This window comes from Argopecten irradians, chromosome 1 (genome assembly GCF_041381155.1).
Source record: "Argopecten irradians isolate NY chromosome 1, Ai_NY, whole genome shotgun sequence".
Classification (NCBI taxonomy): Eukaryota; Metazoa; Mollusca; class Bivalvia; order Pectinida; family Pectinidae; genus Argopecten; species Argopecten irradians.
The window spans coordinates 51,171,206-51,196,137 of record NC_091134.1 but is presented as its reverse complement, the minus strand read 5'-3'; the positions used below and the strand labels follow the sequence as shown (position 1 = coordinate 51,196,137).

The window sequence follows — 24,932 nt, the reverse complement described above, 5'->3', positions numbered from 1 at the left end:
GATGTGGTATATCTCGGCTTTTATCGCTATTTAGTTAACTGATAAAAATTCACGCTTACGTATTGCCTTCCTGTATAACCAGTGAGTAGAAATGAATGCCACTACTTGTAGGAAGTTTAGACAAATATTACAAAACAAATATTTCACGAGGAACAGCAGATTAAAACGTATTTAAAACGCTTACTGCAAGGTCAAATGGACCAAGGAAAGTTTACAGGTATCTAGTTCCTTGAAATTTGGGGAAACCTCTCGTTTGTGACAATAAGGATGACTTAAACGGAAGCGAAAGCTTAAACATATTAAGCTTGACAAGGAAATGTTGACATAGATCGAAGATAACTCCCGTAATTTCACTTTAAAAGATAGCAAAAGTAAACAATCGTAAATATCATGTCTGCAATGAAATAAGACCCAAACGTATTTTGTAAACCTTTATTTTTGGCAAAGTGTAGCGTGTTCTTATTACAATAATAAGATGTTACAATGATAATATACTTAAAACGCAAGCAAATTCAATGAATCAATTGCAGTCTTGACAAAATGCAAGGATAATAAAAAAGAAATATTGCACAAAGGGACACACGGAAAGCACCAATATTGCATCTATGCATCAATACCAAAATCTTTTTTTGAATACAGTATTTTAAGAAAAAGCAAAACGTGTAAGTCATATGAAAGGCACCATTAAGTTATAGCTGATTATCACGTTAATTTGTTCATAATAGAAACATAATTATAGACAAATGTTCAACTGAAAAACGGAACAAGCCCGTAGCCTGCTGGAATTTCTACTGAACAGTTACCATACACAGAAAGTGGACACGCTAATTCTTTGTCCGTCACATGCCACGTGCAGTTCTCGGGTGAATAAACGAACACCGTTTTCAGGGCATTGTCATCATTCGGTATTTTGCCACCAGCAAAGAAAATACCATCTTTCTCCGCGAACATAGCAAAGTTTGTACAAGACACTGGCATATTTGTACAGACGATGTTCTGATTTGAGTCGGGATCATACGACACGAGACGTCCATTGCTGCACGCGACAAAGATCTTCCCGTTTCGTACGACTACCTGACCTCCAGATGTGGGGAACGGGAGGCTGGTAAGAAATTTACATGTCTTTGTCTGTGGGTCATACATCTGGACGATTGGCGTTTCTTTACCGTTGTCCAATATTCCGCCGAAAACATAAATTTGATTATTGTGTTTTACAGCTGTGGCACTGTGGACAGCTATTTCTAGAGTCCCTACTGTCTTCCACGAATGGCGTTTTAAAGTAAATTCCTCGACAGAACCAATCGCTTCGCCTTTGCTACTTTTCCCTCCTAAAACATAAAGTTTGTTCTGAACACATGTCATGCAGTGATGGGACCTGCCCTTCACGAGTCGCTTTGAACACTTCTTTCTTTTGTTCATCACAATGTCACAATGAAAAACATCGCATGAACTTTTCCCACCTCCCGACACGTACACGTGAGGCGCATCATACCCATGATCCTGCAAACAGCACACTGCACACCCAGCTCCTACCCCCGAAAGTTCTGGAACTCGACATGTTTTCTGGAAGTTCTTCCTGCAGTCATACAAATGTAAAATGAGAGGACCAGATGCTCGATCATCTCGGCTTCCTGTAAACATCAGTTGGTAACGAGATGCCTCATTCTTTGACCTCGGTTCTAAGCTGAGTCGCCGACATAGACTATTATTTCTCAAAAAGTTTTCACATGCGTGCTGCAATTCATCATGATGAAGTTGACGAGATATCGCAAGGTATTGTTCAACGTTGGATGAATTGATGCATTCGTCATCTTTAAAGCAGCCTTCACAGAAAAATGCGGCGAGATGCTTCTTAGATTCCGGGTCTAGACCTTCATGGATGAGGTTTGGGTATAGGTTGTTGTTTGGGCTTAGGTTCTGGCACTGCATGGCATATGATAATTAACCACCCAAGAGCTGGATTTGCGTTGTCAGGCGTATATTGTGCAGCCAAAATTTTGGGTCCTGTATGTATGACCATAACACACTATCCTGCTGTGTGTTGTCTCTTCCTGTTTAGATTCTGTAATAAACAAAGAAGATCATTATTATATGACACGTTTTCTGTCCACAATACATCAGACCGGAAGCAAGTAGTTAGCAGGAGGAAGTCTGGAGACGAGATTAAGTATTAAGAACACTACAGAGAAGGCAATGTTGTATAGACGGGAGTTTTTGTTTAATATCTAGTCCGGTATAGACAGATCCGCGTTTTAAATCTGTCCATCATGAACTCCACACAAAGACAAATCGATAAAGCAGTCGCCTACTTAATATGATAACCAACATTTAATAAGGTTTTCATAAACAAAATCAATGACAAAGTTACAAATAAACAGCACATATGTTGATCATTTTACATCACCAGACTCGATGCGTATTGACATGTATAAGATAGTTATAACAGACTACCCATACAAAGACGAAGCTACTTTAACCCAGCTCTGCCATGAGGTATATAAATTATTCACAAACATTCTCAAATGACTGACTTACCTGTCGATGTGGTTATTCTACTCAGAGTCTTTAATGTTACAGCTCTCTTGTTCTCGGGTCAAGTCAGTAATATTGAGATCCAAGTTTCCTCCATGCAATGCCATCAACACGCAGTTTCACGTCTATGAACCCTTTCCTTGTCGCCCAGTTTTAGGTACTGTACTGGTCTATTTTTACGGTACAGTGGTATTTCCCTCTTTGTTAACATCAATGCTATTATTAGATAGCATTTAGTCACGGGACCTAGATACGACCTCGCTGTGTTACCACAAACACGTTAAACAGACGAATTTTTAACAGGTACCCCATAGAACGCAAGCATGAACAAGCTCGAATAAAGTGTTCAATACTCCCTCCAATAATATCGCCCTTTTCTTACAGATATTCACGACATCGCTTTGGCTTCTCGGTGTTCATGTTGTAAATACTTAATTAAAAAAAATCTCAGTCCATTGCTTGTTTTTTTTTCTTTATGCTCTCTCGTTTATATAAAGATATTTAAACGTATGCTTTCTTAAAACAATCATATCATTATAAAATGAACAAGAATATTAAAATAAATAATAATAGATACAGGCACAAAAATGTTTATTATATTTAAGACGCTGCCAGCTGACCATCAGTTTTTATTAGAAACTTAAGTTCTACAATACAAAAGGTACCCAAAGTTATCGCATAAACATGTGTTTTTTTTAAAAAACTTTGTTAGTTTATTATTGTTTTCTGTTTGTAAACATCTCAATTGACCACTCCAATGTCCGCTACCAATGTCCGCTACCAATGTCCGTGTATTAAGTCATTTTTATGAAATTACAGTAAAAAAAAAATTGAAAAAAAACGTGTTTATTTACTTCGTTCAAAGCACACATTCTTCCACTTAATATCTTGGACATATTTTAATTAATAATTGAATGGCAGTAAATTATATTGTTAGCTGTGATATTAAAACAGCTGTGAAGTATATCTTTAGCTGTACTGAATCAATGTTAAAACCGAACCTGATAGTGTCTGTGTATAGCACAGTGAATAATCGCTTGGTACAGTCATACTTGTGGTTATCGGAGCTCATGCTTTGAAAAGAGTTTATTTTATATGACCTATTATCAATTGTCAAACGTATCAGTTGTGGCTAGGACGTAGAATGTACGAACGGGTCCGTTCAAGTACAATTTATGAAGGGATAATCGTCCCATCCCTTCCTGCCCACGTTCAGCCCTGTGTATACATAATGATACTATCGCTTTTATCATCACTGACATTTTTCTAGTTATATAAATCATGGTTTATCTATAAACATGTTCGTATAAGGAACTAGTAACTATGACAATGGGCATAAGTTTTCAAACTTATATACACGTACATTGTATTCTCAATATCCCCTCGATCAACAATAGCTTATGTCAGAGTTTCAAAGAGATTTCATTTTATTATTCTTTGTCTTCCCCTATATTGTAGGAATTAAGAGGTCCATTTAGAGGTCATGTGAATCACATATTTACGACTTTAACCAAACGTTCAGTACATATTATATAAATGCTTTCTTTTCAATGTACATGTACTTTTACTTACACATATTATTTAGTAAACATAAAAAACATTATCAATATAATCTTTTCATGAGAATTTCCTTCAGTTAAATACATATGTAAGGGTATAGACCACTTGAACCCAATATGATGTGGCACACTACACAATGTTATAAGAGGTAAACTGTATACGTGAGGAATGTGGACATGCTTCAGCGATCACACGTACAAAGTATACGACACAGCGCATATTCATCATACATACGTAGGGTCGGGTACACCTCAAAGCGTTAAATGACACTAAAGAAAACGTTTTGAAACAACAGAGAAATGCATTCAAAAATAACGAAAAAAGCAAAACAAAATATAGGCAAATGACATATAGGAGGCAAAAAAGACAAAACAACTGCATTGGCTGTCTTATCAATTATCTAAGTTTAAATTTGCAATGCATTTAAATGTTTTAGGATTACATAGCAATTATAATTAAATTATGGAAACTTCCATCTTCTAGACATATTATTGCATATGCAGGTCCAGATTAAATACTCAAGTATCAGTTTTAACCCTAAGGTAACTTGATATGACTAAACGTACTTAGTAGTTTTCCACGAGGTTTGTTGGGGACATATACTATATAAATAAAACTTGAATAGTAAAACATTACATGTAAAAATAGATAACTACGACAACTGTTGCAACAAGGAAGCTAATAAAACAGGATTAAAATTAAATGTTTCGATGGAAAATTTTAATTGACTGTAACATACCAATTATTGAATCAAATCTGATCTTTGTACGCATGTATTAATCATTATTTGGATATTTTATCGAATGAAATCAGAGGCTTCGACAGATACGGAACGCACCAATTGTAAAAATATATATGCAGTTATATCCTTTCTATGTTCGTTATCTATGAACGCTTAATGTCATTCTTAAATACCATTCTTAACAGGACATAGCAAAATCAATCAATCAAGCCATCTATTACTATACTAGTAACATTTCTGTTTAAATATAACAGCATCTAATGTTGTCAAATGAAATAACAGGGCATTTACATTGCTTTCTGAAGACGAAACTACATTACATATTGGAGTCTTCTATCTTTCCTTTGCCATGAATAACGTTTTGTTTTGCGTTTTGCGTAAGGTTTGAAAATACATAGCATGCTTTCTAGCAAAAAGAACAGTTTATTTTATTGCTCAGATTTCATATACAAATGGTAGAATCAAATTTTATTTCAGTCCTAATGTATAATTATTTCATCCATGCAAAACTTGGTTTTATTTCAGTAATGCTAAAATCGTAATAACAACTGGAGGGAACAAAGTTGAAAATAGAAATAGATACAGCGAAAAACACAAATATGAATGATAGAAAGAAAATCCGATTGGAATATGTGCAGTTATAATACAACGGTTTAAAAAAATCATTTTGTTACGTTGGAGCTGAAGTTTAAGTAGGTTCTCTTTCAATCGAATACTACATTTGTTTTTATTCGCAACATATTCATTAATAAATCATAGCATGCAAAGAAATTCGAACAACAAATTCGGAGAATGTGCCATTGTTATGCTCTCATGGTTTACATATTCTTTCGAAGAATCGATAATAATCAACTTTTTCATTGTTTTGGTTGTCGATATAACGAGAAATAGTAAGTCTTCGTTTGATACCGAAGAGTTTAGTGTGATCCTTCGTGGTAAGTAAACGAACGTTTGTTATGTTTTAATTCTTGTATCTTATCGCATATCATTTAACCATTCATGTTACAATATATAACAATTACAATGATATGACATTTCACTATTATTCTGAAACGTCAAGCTATTATTAACAGGTAAGATATGTTATGATGCTTGGTCATGGAAACAATATCAACGGTGCATGATGTAGTTCTTATTCGATAAATATAGATGATATATATCGTACTATCCTGTATTAGTTTTGAGCTGGTGTGCCAAAAGGACTTTCAGACTTAAAAAAATACAAATACGATGAAGTATGGAGCGCATATTATAACCGTTGTATCGTATTATTCAAATAGATATATATTGGTTCTCGTTTCTCACTTAAATCACCGTATACACTTTAAAGAATGCTTTATCACACAATAACAAGTGTAAACATATGTATACATATCTTTTTTATAGGTACAGAAAGAAACTAAAAGTGTGACAAAACTATGTCTATTTTTGTTATCAAACACAAGTCTGGAGGCAAATTTATCCATCCGTATGGCGGTGATTTAAACCCGCCTAATGATACCAGGATGGTTGTCCACCAGGACATACACGCAGGAATGCATTTTGCATTTGAGAAGGCAAGACAGGGGTATGGATACATCCGTCATGTCGGAAGTGGGAAATACCTGTGCCCACTTGGAGGCAATCTTAACCCTGACGATAAAACCGATCTTGTACTGCACCAGGACCGACATCCTGCAGCTCTTTTCTATATTAATGCTCGAAACCATCACATTCGGCACCATGGTGGCAAATACATTCACACAAAGGGAGGTCACCCAAACCCGGCTAACCAGATTCCAGTTGTTCTTCGTGCAGGTCGCCATGCTGCCATGGAGTTTGTAATTGTGTCACCATGCAATACTAATCAAGAGGTAAAAGGTTTTCTTATTTATTTACTCTTTAACACTGTTATTTATAATGAAAAAAGGTACAACATAATGTACACGCCATTAAGATTTTGTTAATGAAGTGGGGAGGCATACAATGGACCAACTTCGATAGACAAGGGTATTCAGTTCGATACTCTACCTGCAACCCTTGGCATATGTCGTATCAAAATTGAAGTTCCCGCTTTCAAATTTTGATTGGATGCGGCTATGTTCAGGCAACCAATGATAACCCAGTTTTTATATGTCAACAAAACTGAACCGAAGTGATAGTATTGACCTACATTTGTCAACAACAGCTACTGCCGGAGTCATATTTACTATTAGTAGTCAATTATTAAATATGTTAGACCAGCTATATTAAGTACATGGATACGTTGGAAATTTGGAGATTCGGAAAGTAAATACGTGCGTGGTTTCTGTTTTTCAAAGATAAACAAATGATGCAAAAATAAACTGCGATCTCCTGACATGAAACACAAAAAACAGTGTCCGAAACGACAAACTAATGCCTCTGCCAAACATTTATATCTTTGGTATTTTGAATCTTCGCAAAAAACATGTGCATCCCAAATGGCGATGCCATTTTCCATTCCATACAACAATGATACGAGTTTTTTAATTTGTTGCTTATTACGTAAATAGAAGGGGGGCCACTGCGGTGAACGTTACTTTAGTCGTGAGACCACTGTACCCTTGGCTAGCGAAGTTGACAATGGACTTTAGAACATTAAGGTAACTCATAGTATTTATTACCGATATCGCCATGTAGGATACACATATAGCAATTTCAAACGTCCATTTTTGTATCTTAAAGTCTTCTTAATCATTGAAACAGCTTCTTTTTATATAAACACAACGCATTTTATATTGATTGCCTGCAGAACACGGGGGTCTCCGCATTACAAATATGTGTAATTTAGACCAGGAAAACCGTTTATCAACTACGATATGCTATATTCCACACAATGAAATCATTTTGACGGTGATCAATTGAAGTGTCCATGTTAACATTATTGACGTCAAAATGATCACGTCTTTAGATACCCGTGAAAAAACTTACATCGGCTTGGTTAGTTTAAATACTAATTGGACAAGTGAAACTTAAAATATTATATAAAAATTCAGTAAAGAAAGCGGTATATCATGAATGGTTTGCGAAATTGTATTATGAAATTTATTTTAACATTATAGTTTGTCATAACCTTAAAGATGTATTTGTCATGATGATAGCATATGTAAATGATTCATGGCGAAAGTTGAGCTTTTTAACGTCTGACAAAGCATACATATAATAAGCAGATATGCCCTAGACTAGTTGATGCTGTGCAGCGTTTTCTGGAGGGAATGCTTAAAAGTAATGTACAATCTAAACACCAACATTCACAGAGATACGATTGAAATATTGGTAGATTCAGGATAACACATTTATGTACTATTCAACACTAGCACATACAACTAATACAAACTCAGTTTTGATATTCCATTGTTTTATCAGACAGAAAGGGAGATGAAAGTCCCATTGTTGATGTCTGAATATACATTTGTACTGTAATCAACCACAAAGTAAATAATGTTATTTTCTGCTGATTCTTCGGGTTGAGTTGTTTTATATCGCCTTCCTCATGCGTGGAAAGAGTGAGAAATCGCTATAATATTAACATTTGTCTTGTTACAGGTTAACCCGTGATGAGCTCTTAGACTAGGAGGGAGGATGAATCCAATATTCACTCTATGGATTTTGATATAAATATTTTCATTACCAAAACATTGTATCAATAACAATACTCAATATCAGTTCAGGTATATTTTTAAGGTTGTATGTTAATACATTGTACCATGTGTTGAATACTTTTATTGAAAGTGACTAATCATAAAATCAAATCGAGTTTATAACTATAATGCCAAGGGTGTTTTTTTTGTTTTTGTATTTCAAATTATAACTTATGTACTGAAGAATTACAAACCTCTGTCTGAATGAACAAGTATTCATAGTTCTTATAGAATATTGGATGAATTTTGTGTCATATCCTATAAAGAATATAGTTTTATTTTGTTTGAAAAATACACTACATAAATAAAAATTCGTTCATTGAATTCTACTGATATATTTTTGCATCAACTGATATTACATTTAATGATCAAATAAAGTAGACTTTTTGTTATGGAGATATAGGAGTCTACACTCTAATGTTAGTGTCATAGATCGATAGCATAAATATCTCTGTAAGATCTTTAAGCTTATCTGGTGAAATTCCATATTTTAGAGAAATTGTTCCACAAGTGTTCCAATCCGCTGTGGCGTTACAAACACAGAGTAAGCGTTTATGACGACAACATGCCACGGCAGGCGAGTTTACTTGTACACATTTGTTACATTGAGTGTCTATAATTTTTCATTTAACCTGTACACCATTTTGATATGCCTTTCATTAGATCAACCATACAAGCATTCGGCGATCGCAGCTAATTATGACGACTGATTGAAGGGACATATATTGTCCCTATAGTTTATCTTTATGTTCTACATGTATAGATTGTTTGCATTTTTGGGAATATCGGTGACCGTCGATACCATGCAATGTTAGTTGTTCTTTTTGTGTCTTGATTAAGGGGTAGATCGCCTCGAAAATTCGACAATGTTTTGTCCACGCTGTTGAAATTACATCACTTTTACATGATATACGTTGTACATCATGTCATAACGACCCATATACAAACTCAAATGCGTACCAAATCTATCACGTGCATTGATCATGTGATATTATGACAGGAAAACTGCAGCATCTGCTGAACAGGATATCGACATTTTAGGTCATGATGTCATGGCGACAACAAATGGCCATGCTACAAAGCGTTACAACCCATTGCAGCCAATGAAAACATCCGTTGTTAGGAAATAAGTTATGGAAAACGCCCATGTAGTTCCGATTTACGGCATTTGCATCTTGGTTGTTTGAAGGACAAAGGATGAGTGTCAAGTTGGGCTCTCTGGTGGCCATGACCGATAAACATTATTTTTTGTTTACAGATACCCGGGGGTTAGGACATCATGATATGACGTATGATTAAAGTCAGGTCAGAGTACCTTATGACTTATGGGGGGTTAAACAGGAGGGGCATTTTTCTGTTTTGTCCCATTTTGTTGCATTATAATGCATTTATATGTTAAAAATAAAATATTTTGGAAAATATAACTTAGTGTAAAAAATAATTACAGTAATCTTATTTCGGAAAAATGTTAACTATGTAAGAAAAAATTATATCTGGTACCATAATATACCAGATATAAAAGTTATACATCATATTAGATTGCATCGAACAATACATTTTTATATTATAAACTTAGGCAAAAAATATATTGTGGATGAGATGGAATTGGGGAGGGTGAGCAGGGGGTGGAGAAGGATGATGGTTTTTTTATATTTTAAACTTTAAAACACCAATAAATGTATTATTATGTTCAGAAGTAATATAAACTGACTCGAATAGTATTAATTTTTTGAAATAAATCGCATTTGAGAGAATGTAATTATATATAATAAAATGCATACATTTAAAAAATCATTATTGCATTTGAAAATTTTATAGTAACGTATTTGAGCAAGTATATGACCCTCTGAACATAAGCAAAAACATTTATTGGTGTTTTAAAGTTTCAAAAATAAAAATTCCCCTCACCTCTCCTCCTGCTCACCCTCCCCAATCCTTTCTAATCCACATATATTCTTTGTCTAAGTTTATAATATGCAAATGTATTGCTCAATGCAATATAATATAATGATATAGCATTTTGTCAGGTATATTATAGCACCAGATAAACTTTATTCTTAAATAATTAACATTTTTACAAAATTAGGTCAATTTGACTTATTTTTTGACACCGAGTAATATTTTCCAAAATCTTTCAATTTTAACATATAAATGCATTTTAATTCATAAAAACATAATTCAAATATATAATTTGGTCCGCACAAAACGGGACAAAACAGAAATTTGCCACTCCTGTTTAACTCCCCATAACTAACAAGGGACTCCGACCTGACCTTAATGATATGTCATATAATGATGCCCTAACCCTCAGGTATCTGTAAACACAAAAAAGTCTTATCGGTCATGGCCACCAGAGGGCCCAAATTGACACTCATCCTTTTGCTGCATGGAATGTTTAGAAGTAATATATAATCTAAACACCAACATTCACAAAGATACGATTGGAATATTGGTAGATTCAGGATAACACATTTATGTATTATTCAACACTAGCACATACAACTAAAGTAAACTCAGTATTGTTATTCCATTGTTTTATCAGACAGAAAGGGAGATGAAAGTCCCATTGTTGATGTCTGAATATAGTACTTTAATCAACCATAAAGTAAACCAAAAAAAAAAGAAAAGAAAAGAAAAACGTAGCATAGTCATATTTACTTTCTGTTGCATCAAGTCAATTTGATATTTCTAATATCCACAATGAAGAGTGTCTATCCTTGCGGGTAGAATTGAATGTGACGTCATTGGTTTACGAGCGAACAATCACATTGGATACCTAACCAAAAGGGAGCTAAATCTGTAGCATGTGTAATAAGACGGGATACTTCCAAGGCGAAGAATACATATGTATGATGCAGTACATACTGCATGTGCAATTGTTTATATGTAAATCTGATTTCCACGTGTCTGTTTAGTTTGTTAAACCAATGGGATAGTCACGTGAAATATTGTGCAAAATGAAAAAAAAAATTAAATGTTTCAAATCAATTTTACACGTTCCTACAGTTTATATGTGTATATTCTTCTTCGTAGTTATATAGATCTATACGTTTTGAAAATCCTTTTTCTTCTAACGAAAGCGAATGCATCAATGTCAATAAAAGATTTGCAATTGTATAACGACAGGTCTTGTCCTGTATACTTGGTAAATATGGTTATTTTCTGCTAATTCTTCGGGTTGAGTTGTTGTATATCGTTTCCTCATGCGTGGGAAGAGTGAGAAATCGCTATAATATTAACATTTGTCTTGTTACAGGTTAACCCATGATGAGCTCTTCTCTTAGACTAGGAGGGAGGATGAGTCCGATATTCAATCTATAGAATTTTGATATAGATTTCTAAAACATTGTATCAATAACAATACTCCACATCAGTTCAGGTGTAAGGTTTTATGTTAATACATTGTACCATGTGTTGAATACTTTTATTGAAATTGACTAATCATAACATCAAATGATGGAGTTTATAACTGTAATGCCAAGGACGTTTTTGTTTGTTTTTGTTTTTCAAATTAAAACTTATGTACTGTAGAATTACAAACCTCTGTCTGAAAAAAACAAGTATTCATAGTTCTTATAGAATATTGGATGAATTTTGTGTCATATCCTATAAAGAATATAGTTTTATTTTGTTGGAGAAAAACAATACATTAATAAAAACTCGTTCATTGAATTCTACTGCATTTATTTTTGCATCAACTGATATTACATTTAATGACCAAATAAAGTAGACTTTTTTATATATATTATAAATATCTCTGTAAGATCTTTACGCTTACGTGGTGAAATTCCATATTTTAGAGAAATTGTTCCACAAGTGTAGCAGCCAATCCGCTGTGGCATTACAAACACGGAGTAAGCGTTTATGACGACAACATGCCAAGGCAGGCGAGTTTACTTGCACACATTTGTTACATTGAGTGTCTATAATTTTTCATTTAACCTGTACACCATTTTAATATGCCTTTCATTAGATCAACCATACAAGCCTTCGGCGATCGCAGCTAATTATACCGACTGATTGAAGGGATCATCGAGACTAATAGAATCTTACATGGGTCTGTGAAGTGGACAGGGATATCTCAACCCGAGTGAAAGATTTTGGCCCGTCAACCCGAGGTTTGCCGTCAAAATTGATGACGCCACAATGCGCGCCGCAGTTACGCCGCATGTATTGATGACGCCACGTTATTATCTAGCGCGTGTGAACTGTCTTACACCCCCCTGTGTAAGATAGAGGTATCTTTTCCCTAGCAACCGCGAGATATCCCTGTGAAGTATGGGAGAAAATACGCATCGATATTGTCCCTATAGTTTATCTTTATGTTCTACATGTATAGATTGTTTGCATTTTTGGGAATATTGGTGACCGTCGATACCATGCAATGTTAGTTGTTCTTTTTGTGTCTTGATTAAGGGGTAGATCGCCTCGAAAATTCGACGATGTTTTGTCCACGCTGTTGAAATTACGTCACTTTTACATGATATACGTTGTACATCATGTCACAACGACCCATATACAAACTCAAATGCGTACCAAATCTATCACGTGCATTGATCATGTGATATTATGATAGGAAAACTGCAGCATCTGCTGAACAGGATTCGGCATTTTACGTCATGATGTCATGGCGACAACAAATGGCCATGCTACAATGCGTAACAACCCATTGCAGTCCAGTGGAAACATCCGCTGTTAGGAAATAAGTAATGGAACACGCCCATATAGTTCCGATTTACGACATTTGCATATTGATGGTTTCAAGGACGAATTTGCAAATGCGACTCCCTAATGATTCAAAGAGATCTGGGTGCAAGTAGGTCAAATCTGTATCAGGAAATCATGTGACAGTGAATCGGTATCCCAAATGACATAAAAATGGCAAGCATTTCTATAGAAGCAGCAGCAGCTCCCTCGAAAACACACGCACGCTACCGAGGGATACCACTGAAGTTTGTTCAGTAAGTACTAAATAGCTTGTTTTAAAATTTTATTCTAAATTAATTTTCTACGTATCAATTTCATGCAATGTTATCAAAATGTTTTTACTTGATTATGCCGTTAAAGTACGAAAGCACATTAGTATCACTTTGAAAAATAGAATGAATACTTTTCTTGTTAAAACGCGACAATTATCCCGTTAAAACGTGTTAATCATCTCGTTTTAATGAGGAAGCAAACAATTATCACGTTTTAACGCGTTAAAACGAGATAACAAAAGAGTTAAAACGGGATAATAATGCTTAAAAACTAGATAACTAACGCGTTAAAACGAGATAATTGTCTCGTTAAAACGCTTTAACTATCTCGTTTTAACGAGATAGTAAACAATATTCTCGTTTTTGTTAATTAACTAATCTCGTTAAAACGAGATAACTAACGCATTAAAACGAGATAATCATCGCGTTTTTACGAGAAAAGTATTTTATTTTATTTTTTAAAGTGACACTAATATGTTTTCGTGTAAAAGTATTTCGCAATTTTACAGATTGATATAAATCATAAAGTTATCAAAAAATTACTCATCTTCAATACATTTAACATTTTAAATTGAGGTAATTCAATCTTTAAATCGTTCACCGTGCTGCTTTTATAACAAAATAATAATGTGTTTATCTAAAGTCGATAACACTTGGAATCAGAGACTCGTCTGACATACAAATATACAATATTTACAACAATACAGCAATATTATTATAATAAATATCACAGTCAGCTTATCACAGAAAATCAGTAAGTAAAACAGCACTCATAAAGTATATGGTGTATATATAAAATATTTCGTTCTTGCACAAGTGGGAAGATTTTTCCTAGTTTTTCTGAAAAAACCCAAGCCTTTATGAATTTTCGATATGATCTTCCCAGCTTAAACATTTGTCCATCTTTACACCAAGTAAAGTGATTCAGAAAAGGCTAATTCATTTATTTCTCTGCACGTGTAATACTGGCTGGTCTATGGTAACACACTGATATCGTCTGAGGCTATATTGCATGACTACCCATGTAATAAAGCATTGTGACGTCACAGCATTAACAAAGTTACTATTTACTAAGTAGAGTTTTAACATTTTTTCATACACTAGGCTGGATTTACTTTAAAAGATACAAACAACGGGATTTGCGTTAAAAATATCATGAAATTTTCATTTATGCAGAATTGACTTGCAGTCATAATTGTTTCGAATTTATTTCAAAATGGCAGAAAATTGCAATAAAACGTCGAGGTATGAGAGAAAAATGCTCTTTCATGCATGGATATGAGGGATAGGTTTATTCTTTATATCCCCATATAAAAAGTCTTATAGTATTATTCAACATTACCACATACAATTACAACACTCAACATAAGTTCAGGTTTTATGTTAATACCTGGTGTAGAATGTTTTTTATTCAAATTGACTAATCAAATCACGAAGTGATCGATTTGAATAACTATAATGGCACGGACTTCTAAGTCAATGAACGAGTTTTATGAATGGTTCGTATTTTTCAAACAAAAATGTAATTTTACTACAGCACTATCTCATTATTTTAAAAATAAAATAATTCTAGAACAAATAACTGTTTTATTTTAAAAATACTGGTTTGTTTTTTTCTAACAAAATATATAATTTTACTACAGCACTTTCTCATTATTTTAAAATTAAAACAGTTACAAATAATTGTTTTATTTTTAAAATAATGAGAAAGTGCTGTACTGAAATTATACATGTTGTTAGGAAATACAAACCATTCATAAAACTCGTTCATCGACTTTTCTGTATTTATTTTCGCATCAACTGATATTACATTTGATGATAAGGTAGCTATTTGTTATGGATGATGTACATACAAAGTGTACCATCAGTATATCATAACGCACGCTGTACATTATATCTTAACGACACCTATGTGAACTCAAATTCAGATGTTATATATGGATCATGTGATATTATGAGAGGAAAACCACAACACCCGCTGAACAGGATAATGGTATCATTTTTGTTCGTCGTTGACTATATCTGTTTTCGTTTTTCTTTCAAAGCTTCTAACGTTTTTTGTAAAAATATATCAATATTGCAGAATTCTGTACATATAAACCTAAATAGTATGAATAACGTTTCGGGTACGTCGCCTAATGCTTTTCGTTCGATGTGTTAATGTATCGCTTTCAAAGTAAAAATGCGGTTTACTAGGGGAAATGCTTTTATAGGTGCATATAGAAATCGTTACTTCCGCTTTCACATCTGTGTTTCGATTTTTACGCAGTGACCACGGACATATAAGACACACATAGAAGGGTGGAAAATAAAGAATTGAGAAAAAATATAACTATCATTTGTGTCTCATGAATAACGTTTTCTAATGTTTTGCCTAGTAATATATCGATATTGCAGGATTCTGTACATATATTTATTGATGCAAATTACTTCTATTCTATAAAGAAAGAAATTATGCAAAGCATAAATAAAAGTCTTTCCGAGAAGAGCAACCTACTACAAGAGAACATACCAACACTAGATCCACCATACCATGTTAAACTAGGTCCACCATCATTAGAATGTAGACGCAAGCGTTATTATGTTGCAAAAAGTTGTAAATTACTATACGACCTGGCAAAACTAGAAAAGATCAAGCTATTCACAAGTCAGTTACTAGAACCAGAGGAAACACAGCAGCACTAGAACCAGAGAAAACACAGCAGCACTAGAACCAGAGGAAACACAGCAGCACTAGAACCAGAGAAAACACAGCAGCACTAGAACCAGAGGAAACACAGCAGCACTAGAACCAGAGGAAGCACAGCAGCACTAGAACCAGAGGAAACACAGCAGCACTAGAACCAGAGAAAACACAGCAGCACTAGAACCAGAGGAAACACAGCAGCACTAGAACCAGAGGAAACACAGCAGCACTAGAACCAGAGGAAACATAGCAGCACAACTTAATAAGTAATATAAGGTTGACGCTTGCTTCCTAATTCCCTAGTTAAAGCCCTAACATTGAATTTCTTTTAAATTTTAAAACAACCATTGGTGCGAAGTCCCTGTTAAGTTTTACCCACGTTGTTATGCCGCGATACCAGATAACAGTGAGTTATAGATAACATTCGCGTCAGAATTCGTATATCAGCTAACCATTGACGTCTTAGACATATCACGTGTCAGGTAATGATTCAATATAGTAGAGGTTTTGTTATGCAGATACAGTACACCAATAAGAGTCATTTCATGTACTCTGCGTATACCTCCTTCGTCTTCCATCTGTTTTCTTTTCATTTCCTCTCGAAGATCTATTTTTCTCCCGCTCATGCTTCGTGAGGTCTTTTCTGATCTGTACTTTATTGAACTTCTCATTATTTCACATGTTTCTAATGTTCTTAAACAATATCCTTTTTGTTTCTTTTGACCCCCGACTAACCAGAATTGGTGTTGTTTTGTCTTTATCTGGTTTTCCTATATGTTTAATCTTTACCGCGTTTTCTGCTGAGTTCATTTCGCATTCATTAAATTTCGTTAATCGCTTCTTTATCCGAGTTAATTCTTTCAACACCAATTTCCTGGCACTGCTCCGGGATTCCATACACCAACATTTTTTTTTCTTTTCTTTATCTTTCCATTGTTTCCGATATAACCGATTCCATGTTTACGGTATTGTATACATCGATGGCATTCAACTTAAATATACTCTCTTTTTTTGATTTTTCGTAATTTTGATTCCTTCCATTTTGTGTTAAATAATGTATACAATTCCGCGATCTATGATTCATATACGGCCATTTTCTCTTAACATCTTTCCTCAGTCTTCCTGTCCGTAATTATACTCTTTTCCACGACCGCTCTGCACGGGATGCAAAACCACATGATATATGGCTTGCTTAGAATTTTGTAGTTCCGGTCTATAATTTAGAGACAGTTGAAACAATAATGTCCATGAAAACGACTGCATTGGATATTCGTTGTTTTTTCTTCAAATATTTGTGCACACATCCGGCAATTCAACTGTTCCTCATTTAATCCTGACAAAATGTCATCAGAGATGGAATTTAGACGTTCTTAGAAACCGGTTGGGATCTGATTTCCCCTTAGTTACGGTCCCGCTGGCATTTCTTCCGGTCCGGGTTGTTTCTTGCGCATATACTCATGTTCTTTGAGCATTCTTGGATCTATCTGATCGTTTTTTGTATACAACAATGTCGGTAAATGCGTCATAAATGTCACTACGGAGCTCCCGAAGATATGTCTGTAGCCATAGTGTTATATTTCAATTCTACTTTCGTACGTTTGCTATAAAATCATTGAGTATGTGTACATATGGCTGAAATTTATAGGGGCAGCGGTGGCCGAGTGGTTAAGATCTCTCGACATATTACCACAAGCCCTCCACCTCTCGCGAGATCAGAGTGCGAAGAGATGAAATGCCACCTTCTCTCTAGAGGATACAAATCAAATCGACCAAGAAATCGTCAAGGATCGCGCCCTTTATAGAGCCAATCTTCTCGCATATAAAACCAGAACTGCCACATCTCCCTTCTATCCTTAGGAACCATTAGAATCATCGAGTCAATAACCAAACATGGGCGTATTTTCCCAGAGCAATCGCTACTAGCTTACCGTAGACCAAAAATCCCCCCTCATCCGAGCTTTAGTGACGGATGAGGGTGATTCTTTGAGTATCAGCATGATGCTGAGGGAATAAGTAGCTATTTCCATTTCAAGCTTGACAACCTCGTTTTAGAGACAAAAATATGAAAATGAGCTAGCCTATATATAGCCACGCACGCACATCGCCGCCATGTTCTTTTTCGAGCAGCGACAATGCACCTCGTAAGGTATGTTCCTGCGACAATTTAGGCACGCATTTTTCGGTTTTGAATTTCTCAATTCATTTTTTTCGTTTTCATATTTTGTTATTTCAGTGTTTTTACGAAATGACATTTCTTTTTTCCGTATTATTTTCAGGAATTTTCTACTTCACACGAGTCACGTGTCATGGGAGACTCGGGTGATGATGTGTTCATCGGACTTGCTTTCGAGGAAGAATTTTTGAATTTAAATGAATTTTCCAACCCGGAATGGGTGTTAATGTGCTAGTTTTTGCCGACGTACATGAGTCCCGGGCACCGGACTCGTCTGATAGGCCTCCGGGTTCAATACCTGTCAGAAAGCTCAAAAATTTGCAAAAGTGAAAGCTGACAAAACGAAAGTGAAACAGACGAAAATTAACGAACATTAAATATATATATATATATTTCAATTGACCACAATCGATCACTCGCTTTTCAATTACTAAATCCCACTTTCAACATTTTCCCATTCTTTTGTACGCTTTATCGATCCTTTGCATATGCTGCCACGTAAAAGGCGACTAAATATAGGATTTTGCTCCTTTGCATACACCGGGAAGAAAGGCGGCTAAACCTGTTTCCTATTCAAATTAGTATTACATATAAATTTCGCCACACATTTGACGTCACTCGTGGCACGTTTTCCAGTCACCGCTCATATCGTAGTGTTTTTCCGAACATCATGGCTACATGTAGGCTGCCACTTGCCGAAGGGTTAATTGCGCTGCATTTAGAACGAATATACGTACCCAGCCTTCAATACCATTCGGCCGGGTACGAATTGGTCCCTATGTGTCGTAGTGGAGCACTGCCAGCGAAAATCACTCGGGCATAGTTTTCTATACTTTTTTGTAGGTTTCCATTTTTTATGCTTATACTTGCATTACATATTATTTTTGTCTTAAACAAACATAACTATCATTCTTACTATCTACCGTACCGCTCACAAGACGTCAAATTCCCTTGAGAAAGACCTTCATATGTATTATGTAAAAAAATAATGCCTCGATGAGAATCTGATATTATATTTGGTTCAGTTTTATTGCCTAGTAGGTAAGCGATATCAAACAAGTACGATAAAAATGCAAACAAACGTTTTATAATGGTTTGCATAATCATTACTTTGCTCCATTAGCAGTAATAGGCACCAATTGTAGCTCTAAAGACGACACCATTTTCTGTCAAAAAGTCTTTTGAGCTACAATATTGCAGCTACGCTGCATTGTGCTGCTAAATATTTGTCTATTTTCATTGTCCAATATTACTGATCGTATAATATTATGTAATCGTGTTCGTTCTGTTTGTCTTGATAAAAGGACAGATCGCCTCGAAAATTTGACATTTTTTTGTCCACACGGTTAGAATTACTTTTTTATCCCACACTATTTTTTCAGGTTAATAATTGGCTTAAAATATTACATTCTAATTAATAAAAATATTGACGAAAAATAAACAATTCTGAAAGATCGCTTTTATCACATTTGTTTTTTCTTTTAAGAATAAGTATCTATCTTTCAAAATTGATAAAGGAAAGTATCTTTTGCAATTTAGTTACAGCTATCTATTGGATTAATATCGATTTCGTGGCGACCATCTTCAATAATGTAATTTTTCCAAGGATGCCAAGATGGCATTGTTCAGGATCGGGTTAAGAACATCACATTGCAACATAATCAGCTTTAGTTTAAACATATTTCATTTGAACAAAGTCAAAAGGAATCAGGCACAAGTTATACAACTTAGAATTGCCATCTCCAATACAAATGTATACGATGGTACATAATAAAACATACAATAGCAGCATTAATGATAATATATCAAAGTATATGTAAAAGAAAGAAAGTAAAAGAACAAACAAACATTAACAATTGTTGGTAGTCATATTTAATTTGTTTAGCCATACCAGCACCAATGTTTCATAACTACATATAAAATTGTTTGAACATTTGACATTCATGACGTGACTAATACCGTAAATTGGACGTTAATTTTGTAAATAATCTAAAATGTTATGTAATTAAAATAATTTTACAATAAATATCTTACAAATACATTTTGGCATAAATGTTCTTTAGAAAAAATATCATGATCATAATCAGCATTAACATTCTCTGTGCGATAAAGAGATTTGTGTTGAGTACACCATTGCATCAATTCTTGACATGCTATAATAAATAAAAAGTGTATTGTGACAAATGTAAATAATCCGTATTAGTACTTTCCTGCTATGACAAAAAATGTTTTGTAAGGAAAGAAGTTGGTGAACACGTAGTTCCGTCTAATAAGTTTAGCAGATCCTGATACTAAGTATATATCAGGAAATCATGTGACTGTCATTCGGTAACCTAAATGATATATAAAGGACAGTCATTTCTATATGAAAACCTGCAGCAGCTCTCTCGAGGACACACACACGTTACCCTGGAATACTACTGAGGTTTGTTCAGTATCTTCATTTTCATTTAAAACACATTTTCTACCTGTTAATAACTTACAATGGTATAAATTACTTTATTCCTTTATCTGCTTATGCCTGGTTGAGAGGGCACTATTGCCTCATAGTATTGTTGAGTGATGAAATAGTGCCAAAGCCGAAGGCGAGGGCATTATCCCATCACGAGACATTACTATGAGGCAAATAGTGCCCTCTCAACCATGTCATAATGGGTTTAGTACATCACCCTCACATGAGACCCGTTTTCATGTCATCATAACAGAAACATGTCAGGCGACACCTCAGCTATTTTCATTTGGAGGGCTGAAGTTGGTTGCGAGTTCCTAGTTCCTAGTTCCGTTTAAAAAAGAACTAAAAACGGAACTAGGAACCAGGACCCCCGAGTTCCGTTTAACTTAAACGAGCGGAACTAGGTCATTGCAACCAGGAACCCGAGTTCCGTTTAACAAACAAAACAGTACTGGTTAACGAGCCCGAGTTCCGTTCGTTTATTAGGATTTCTACCTCTAATTGCATGTTCAATTGCATATTATATACGGGAATCGAACTTAAAGCTTACATTCATAATACAGAACAGAATTCATATCTATAACACAGATTTCCTTAAACGGATCCGATACTTAGACCTCAGTTCCGTTTAACTTAAACGGAACTAGGAACCAGACCCGAGTTCCGTTTAACTAAAGTACTGGTCAACGAGCCGAGTTCCGTTTATTAGGATTCCTACCTCTAATTGCATGTTCAATTATATATTATATACGGGAATCGAACTTAAAGCTTACATTCATAATACAGAACAGAATTCATATCTATAACACAGATTTCTTTAAACGGATCTGATACCTAGACCTCAGTCTGGTTCCTAGTTCCGTTTAAGTTAAACGGAACTCGGGTCTGGTTCCTAGTTCCGTTTAAGTTAAACGGAACTCGGGTCTGGTTCCTAGTTCCGTTTATTAAACGGAACTAGGAACTAGGAACTCGCAACCAACTTCAGACCTCCTTTTCATTTCCACACCATGTTGTTACATTAAAAAAACAACATATGAATATTCGCAGAATTCTGTGATTCTATAAAATGGGACTCAGCTTCACGAAGATTTAAAAGTAGATCAATACAGTGAACTGTCTTTTGTAGAAAAGCAACATTTGCTTCCATCTCCGCACACAACAGAATGTCCGCCATCTTGATGTCTTGGCCGAAGCGCAACGTTATAATGACGTCATGTAATGGTGACGTCACAATTCATTCACGTTCAATTTCGGGCCACTTCAATAGTGCCCGCTTGCTTGGGCACTTTTGCATATAGTAGCCATGTCTGTAGCCAATCAGAATCCAGGATTTTTTTCATGTTATGGAGATATACCACAACATTCTGAGTGTACTCTAAATAAACCGTTTCGAGAATTTTCTAAATTTTACATTTTGCGATAATGAAATTTTGTTACCATGTCCTATAACTTCACCGGTGGACAAAAACAAATGGAATCACAAATAATGTTCTCTTTTTCATGTTAATATTTATCCGATATTCAAGTTAATTTAAGAAGATAATGATGCGTATTAATTGTAGCTCTTTCAACAGGTAGTCTAACATGAAGAAGCTTTAATAGACATTTCTATGTATGGTTTTATGATAATTCTTATGCGTCTATTAATAACATTAAACAATGTACTATAAGTGAATGAATATACTAACCTGTTGAAATGATTCCTGTAAATCGATCCTTCTTACCTTTCAGTAGCATCTATATAAAAACAGAGTTGAAACCATGACAACTTTTGTGATCAAGCACAGAACCTCCGGGAAGTTCATCCATCCTCTGGGCGGTTCCCGTAACCCTTGTGAAAACACGGCGGTGGTGTTGCACCAGGACGTACATGATCGCATGTACTTTGCATTCGACCGAACATGCAATGGATACGGCTACATCCGACACGTGGCGAGTGGCAAATGTATCCATCCCTATGGTGGCAGCACTGATCCTTGTAATGAAACTGGCCTCGTCCTTCACAGTGATCGTCACAATGGAGCCCTCTTCTATTTAGACACATGCAAAAAGCAAATTCGACACCATGGTGGCAAGTTCATCCATCCTAAGGGAGGTCAGGCCAACCCATGCAATAATAACTCTTTGGTTCTTCACGGTGACTGTCACGACAGGATGGAGTTCCTCATCGTTTCACCGTGTAATACTTGTCAAGAGGTCAGTAGATTTTACATTTAGCCTGTGTACTTGTTTTCAAGTAGTCATTGTATGTTTTCATCTCGCGCTCATTATAATTATCATTTGTTCACGGTTCTAGAATGTTTGGCATCTTTATTGATCCTTAAACAAAAGTAGTTTTATTTCCGCCTATTGTTACTTACAATAAGAAACCTCCATACGTAGCTTTCTGAACGGATGATCATTTTCCATTCTAAATTATTTGATCAAAAAAAGTTACTTATACAGCATCAACAATTCCAATTCATTTAACGTCACAGACTTCCTCCCAAATCGGTTAACATTAATTTTAAGACTTGTTGTTGCAGGTGACTCCATAGATGTATTCAATGTTCATCGCAGCCGGAAAACGAATCACGAATATGATCCTTGAATGAAGTTAAAATCAAAGTATATGTTAATTTAATCGAAGACTTTGCCTCTAAATCTAATTCACTTTACATTACATTTCAAATCTATGTAATTTATACCTAAATACATTAATTATTTGCTTATTTGTAATGATTTTAATTTTTGTTAATTATCTTATCTTAATTATATCGTCTAAGTTCTAGGGTGCGATTATAGTTGCACCTGTCAATTAAGAATTTAGTTTCAGTGTTGAGGACACAAATAATGTTTTTCATGTAAACGTCTCCAAGCATTCAATGACCATGACTCAAGTAACAAGATACAGAGTGTTTCCTTTGAAGGTATTGATAAATCAATTTATTTGTAACAACTCCAACATTTTTTAATTTGATTTAAATTCGGTATACATTTTATTGTTATTGCTTAAAATTATTATCTGATTTAAACTTGAAGAATTTGACATTAAGGTTATATGATAAATGGAAAACATGCATTCAGTTTTAAAACCAAAAGGAGATTAATTCTTTAATTAAACGTCCCGATCAATGCCCAATCAAGGTTTTCATTATGCTTAAAATGTAATATTATGATAAATATTAGCTCAATTTTCTTACAAATTGAATAATATCTTTTTCAAAATTTACTTTTATGTAACAATTGTTCTTCATAATTTTGATTTTTGGTGATTTTAAGACGTTATAGGGAGTTGTTTTTACATTATTTACTATCAAAATATTCTCAAAAATATTTACATTCACATCTGTTAAACAATAGATAAGATTTTTATTTAAGGGTGGATCTACGAATATTGGTTTTTCATTTACAGATATTTTAAATGACAAATTCGAATATAAATTGAATGAAAAGACAAATGGTTCAAAATTTCCAAAACTTTTACAGAAGATGCAAAACAACGAGATAACTGGAACTTGAAAAACAAGTATAAATAATATTGTATTGAACTTCTGGGAATTTTGGACAATCTGATACTACCAACTTAACTTAAATGTATTTAAATGAAAAATATCACTTGCCATCTCTAACAATTTCTGCCAGCTCTACAATTAAAATGTTTAGATTCTATAATCTGTGTTGTTTTGTTTGTCTCTCTTGAAGGGAAAATATTCTTGTAGTGATTCGGACCAAAACCTTTTGGAAAAAAATAGATTAACAAGATATTTTGAATCATAATACTAACTGAACATAGAAAAGTGAAATCACGTGACACAATAATTCGTGTTTTATGGAAACATTCCTGGGGATTTATTATCTTTATGAACAGTATTTGGATGTAAATGTGTTTAATTGATGCCATTTTTACAGAATATGAAGTGTTTTAGATAAACAAAAATGAACAAATGTAAGCATCTGTAATTTCTTTTCTACATTAAATAAAGCAGTGGTCTCATTTATTTCCATGTAAACCTTTCCCCTTTATTAAAGTGAATTCTTTTTGGGTTATGAATACACAAAAATAAAACAAAAATGTTGTGGCTGTGAAAGAAATGACAAAATTGATTTTGGAATGAAGTAATGAAAATTGGATACAAGTTGTTGTAGCTTGAATTCTAGATTTGTTTGTCATTTTCATATTACTAT

General features: G+C 34.5%; 3 protein-coding genes across 6 annotated transcripts; 2 read left to right on the top strand and 1 right to left on the bottom strand.

Moving 5' to 3' along the window:
• Window positions 1-416: 416 nt before the first annotated feature.
• LOC138332141 (kelch-like protein 29) lies at window positions 417-2,715 on the bottom strand. Its single transcript, XM_069280124.1, has 2 exons — window positions 2,536-2,715; window positions 417-2,062 (listed from the first exon to the last, which is right to left on the bottom strand). Exon 2 carries the CDS (start codon window positions 1,927-1,929, stop codon window positions 748-750), a length of 1,182 nt encoding a protein of 393 aa, XP_069136225.1. The 5' UTR covers window positions 1,930-2,062; window positions 2,536-2,715; the 3' UTR covers window positions 417-747.
• A 3,510-nt stretch (window positions 2,716-6,225) lies between these two features.
• LOC138310710 (galactose-binding lectin-like) lies at window positions 6,226-8,607 on the top strand. The gene is made up of 2 exons (XM_069252048.1): window positions 6,226-6,687; window positions 8,381-8,607. The coding sequence occupies exons 1-2, from the start codon at window positions 6,253-6,255 to the stop codon at window positions 8,390-8,392; spliced, it is 447 nt and encodes a 148-aa protein (XP_069108149.1). The 5' UTR covers window positions 6,226-6,252; the 3' UTR covers window positions 8,393-8,607.
• A 4,667-nt stretch (window positions 8,608-13,274) lies between these two features.
• LOC138332119 (galactose-binding lectin-like) lies at window positions 13,275-24,419 on the top strand. Of its 4 annotated transcripts, none has more exons than XM_069280115.1 (3): window positions 13,275-13,436; window positions 22,500-22,961; window positions 23,291-24,419. In XM_069280115.1, exons 2-3 carry the CDS (start codon window positions 22,527-22,529, stop codon window positions 23,300-23,302), a joined length of 447 nt encoding a protein of 148 aa, XP_069136216.1. In that variant the 5' UTR covers window positions 13,275-13,436; window positions 22,500-22,526; the 3' UTR covers window positions 23,303-24,419. The 4 variants fall into 4 exon arrangements, with proteins under 4 accessions (XP_069136216.1, XP_069136200.1, XP_069136206.1 ...); XM_069280099.1 differs by having other exon boundaries at window positions 13,277-13,436; window positions 22,497-22,961; XM_069280105.1 differs by lacking the exon at window positions 13,275-13,436 and adding an exon at window positions 20,602-20,738 and having other exon boundaries at window positions 22,497-22,961.
• The last annotated feature ends 513 nt before the right edge of the window (window positions 24,420-24,932 follow it).

What these genes read in the sequence shown, in the direction of transcription:
- LOC138332141 (XM_069280124.1), bottom strand. Translation starts at nt 1,929, where the DNA reads ATGCAGTGCCAGAACCTAAGCCCAAACAACAACCTATACCCAAACCTC.
- LOC138310710 (XM_069252048.1), top strand. Translation starts at nt 6,253, where the DNA reads ATGTCTATTTTTGTTATCAAACACAAGTCTGGAGGCAAATTTATCCAT.
- LOC138332119 (XM_069280089.1), top strand. Translation starts at nt 20,679, where the DNA reads ATGAAAACCTGCAGCAGCTCTCTCGAGGACACACACACGTTACCCTGG. An exon ending in TACCCTGGAATACTACTGAG is followed by an intron (nt 20,739 to 22,499) that starts GTTTGTTCAGTA and finishes ACCTTTCAGTAG; the next exon opens with CATCTATATAAAAACAGAGT.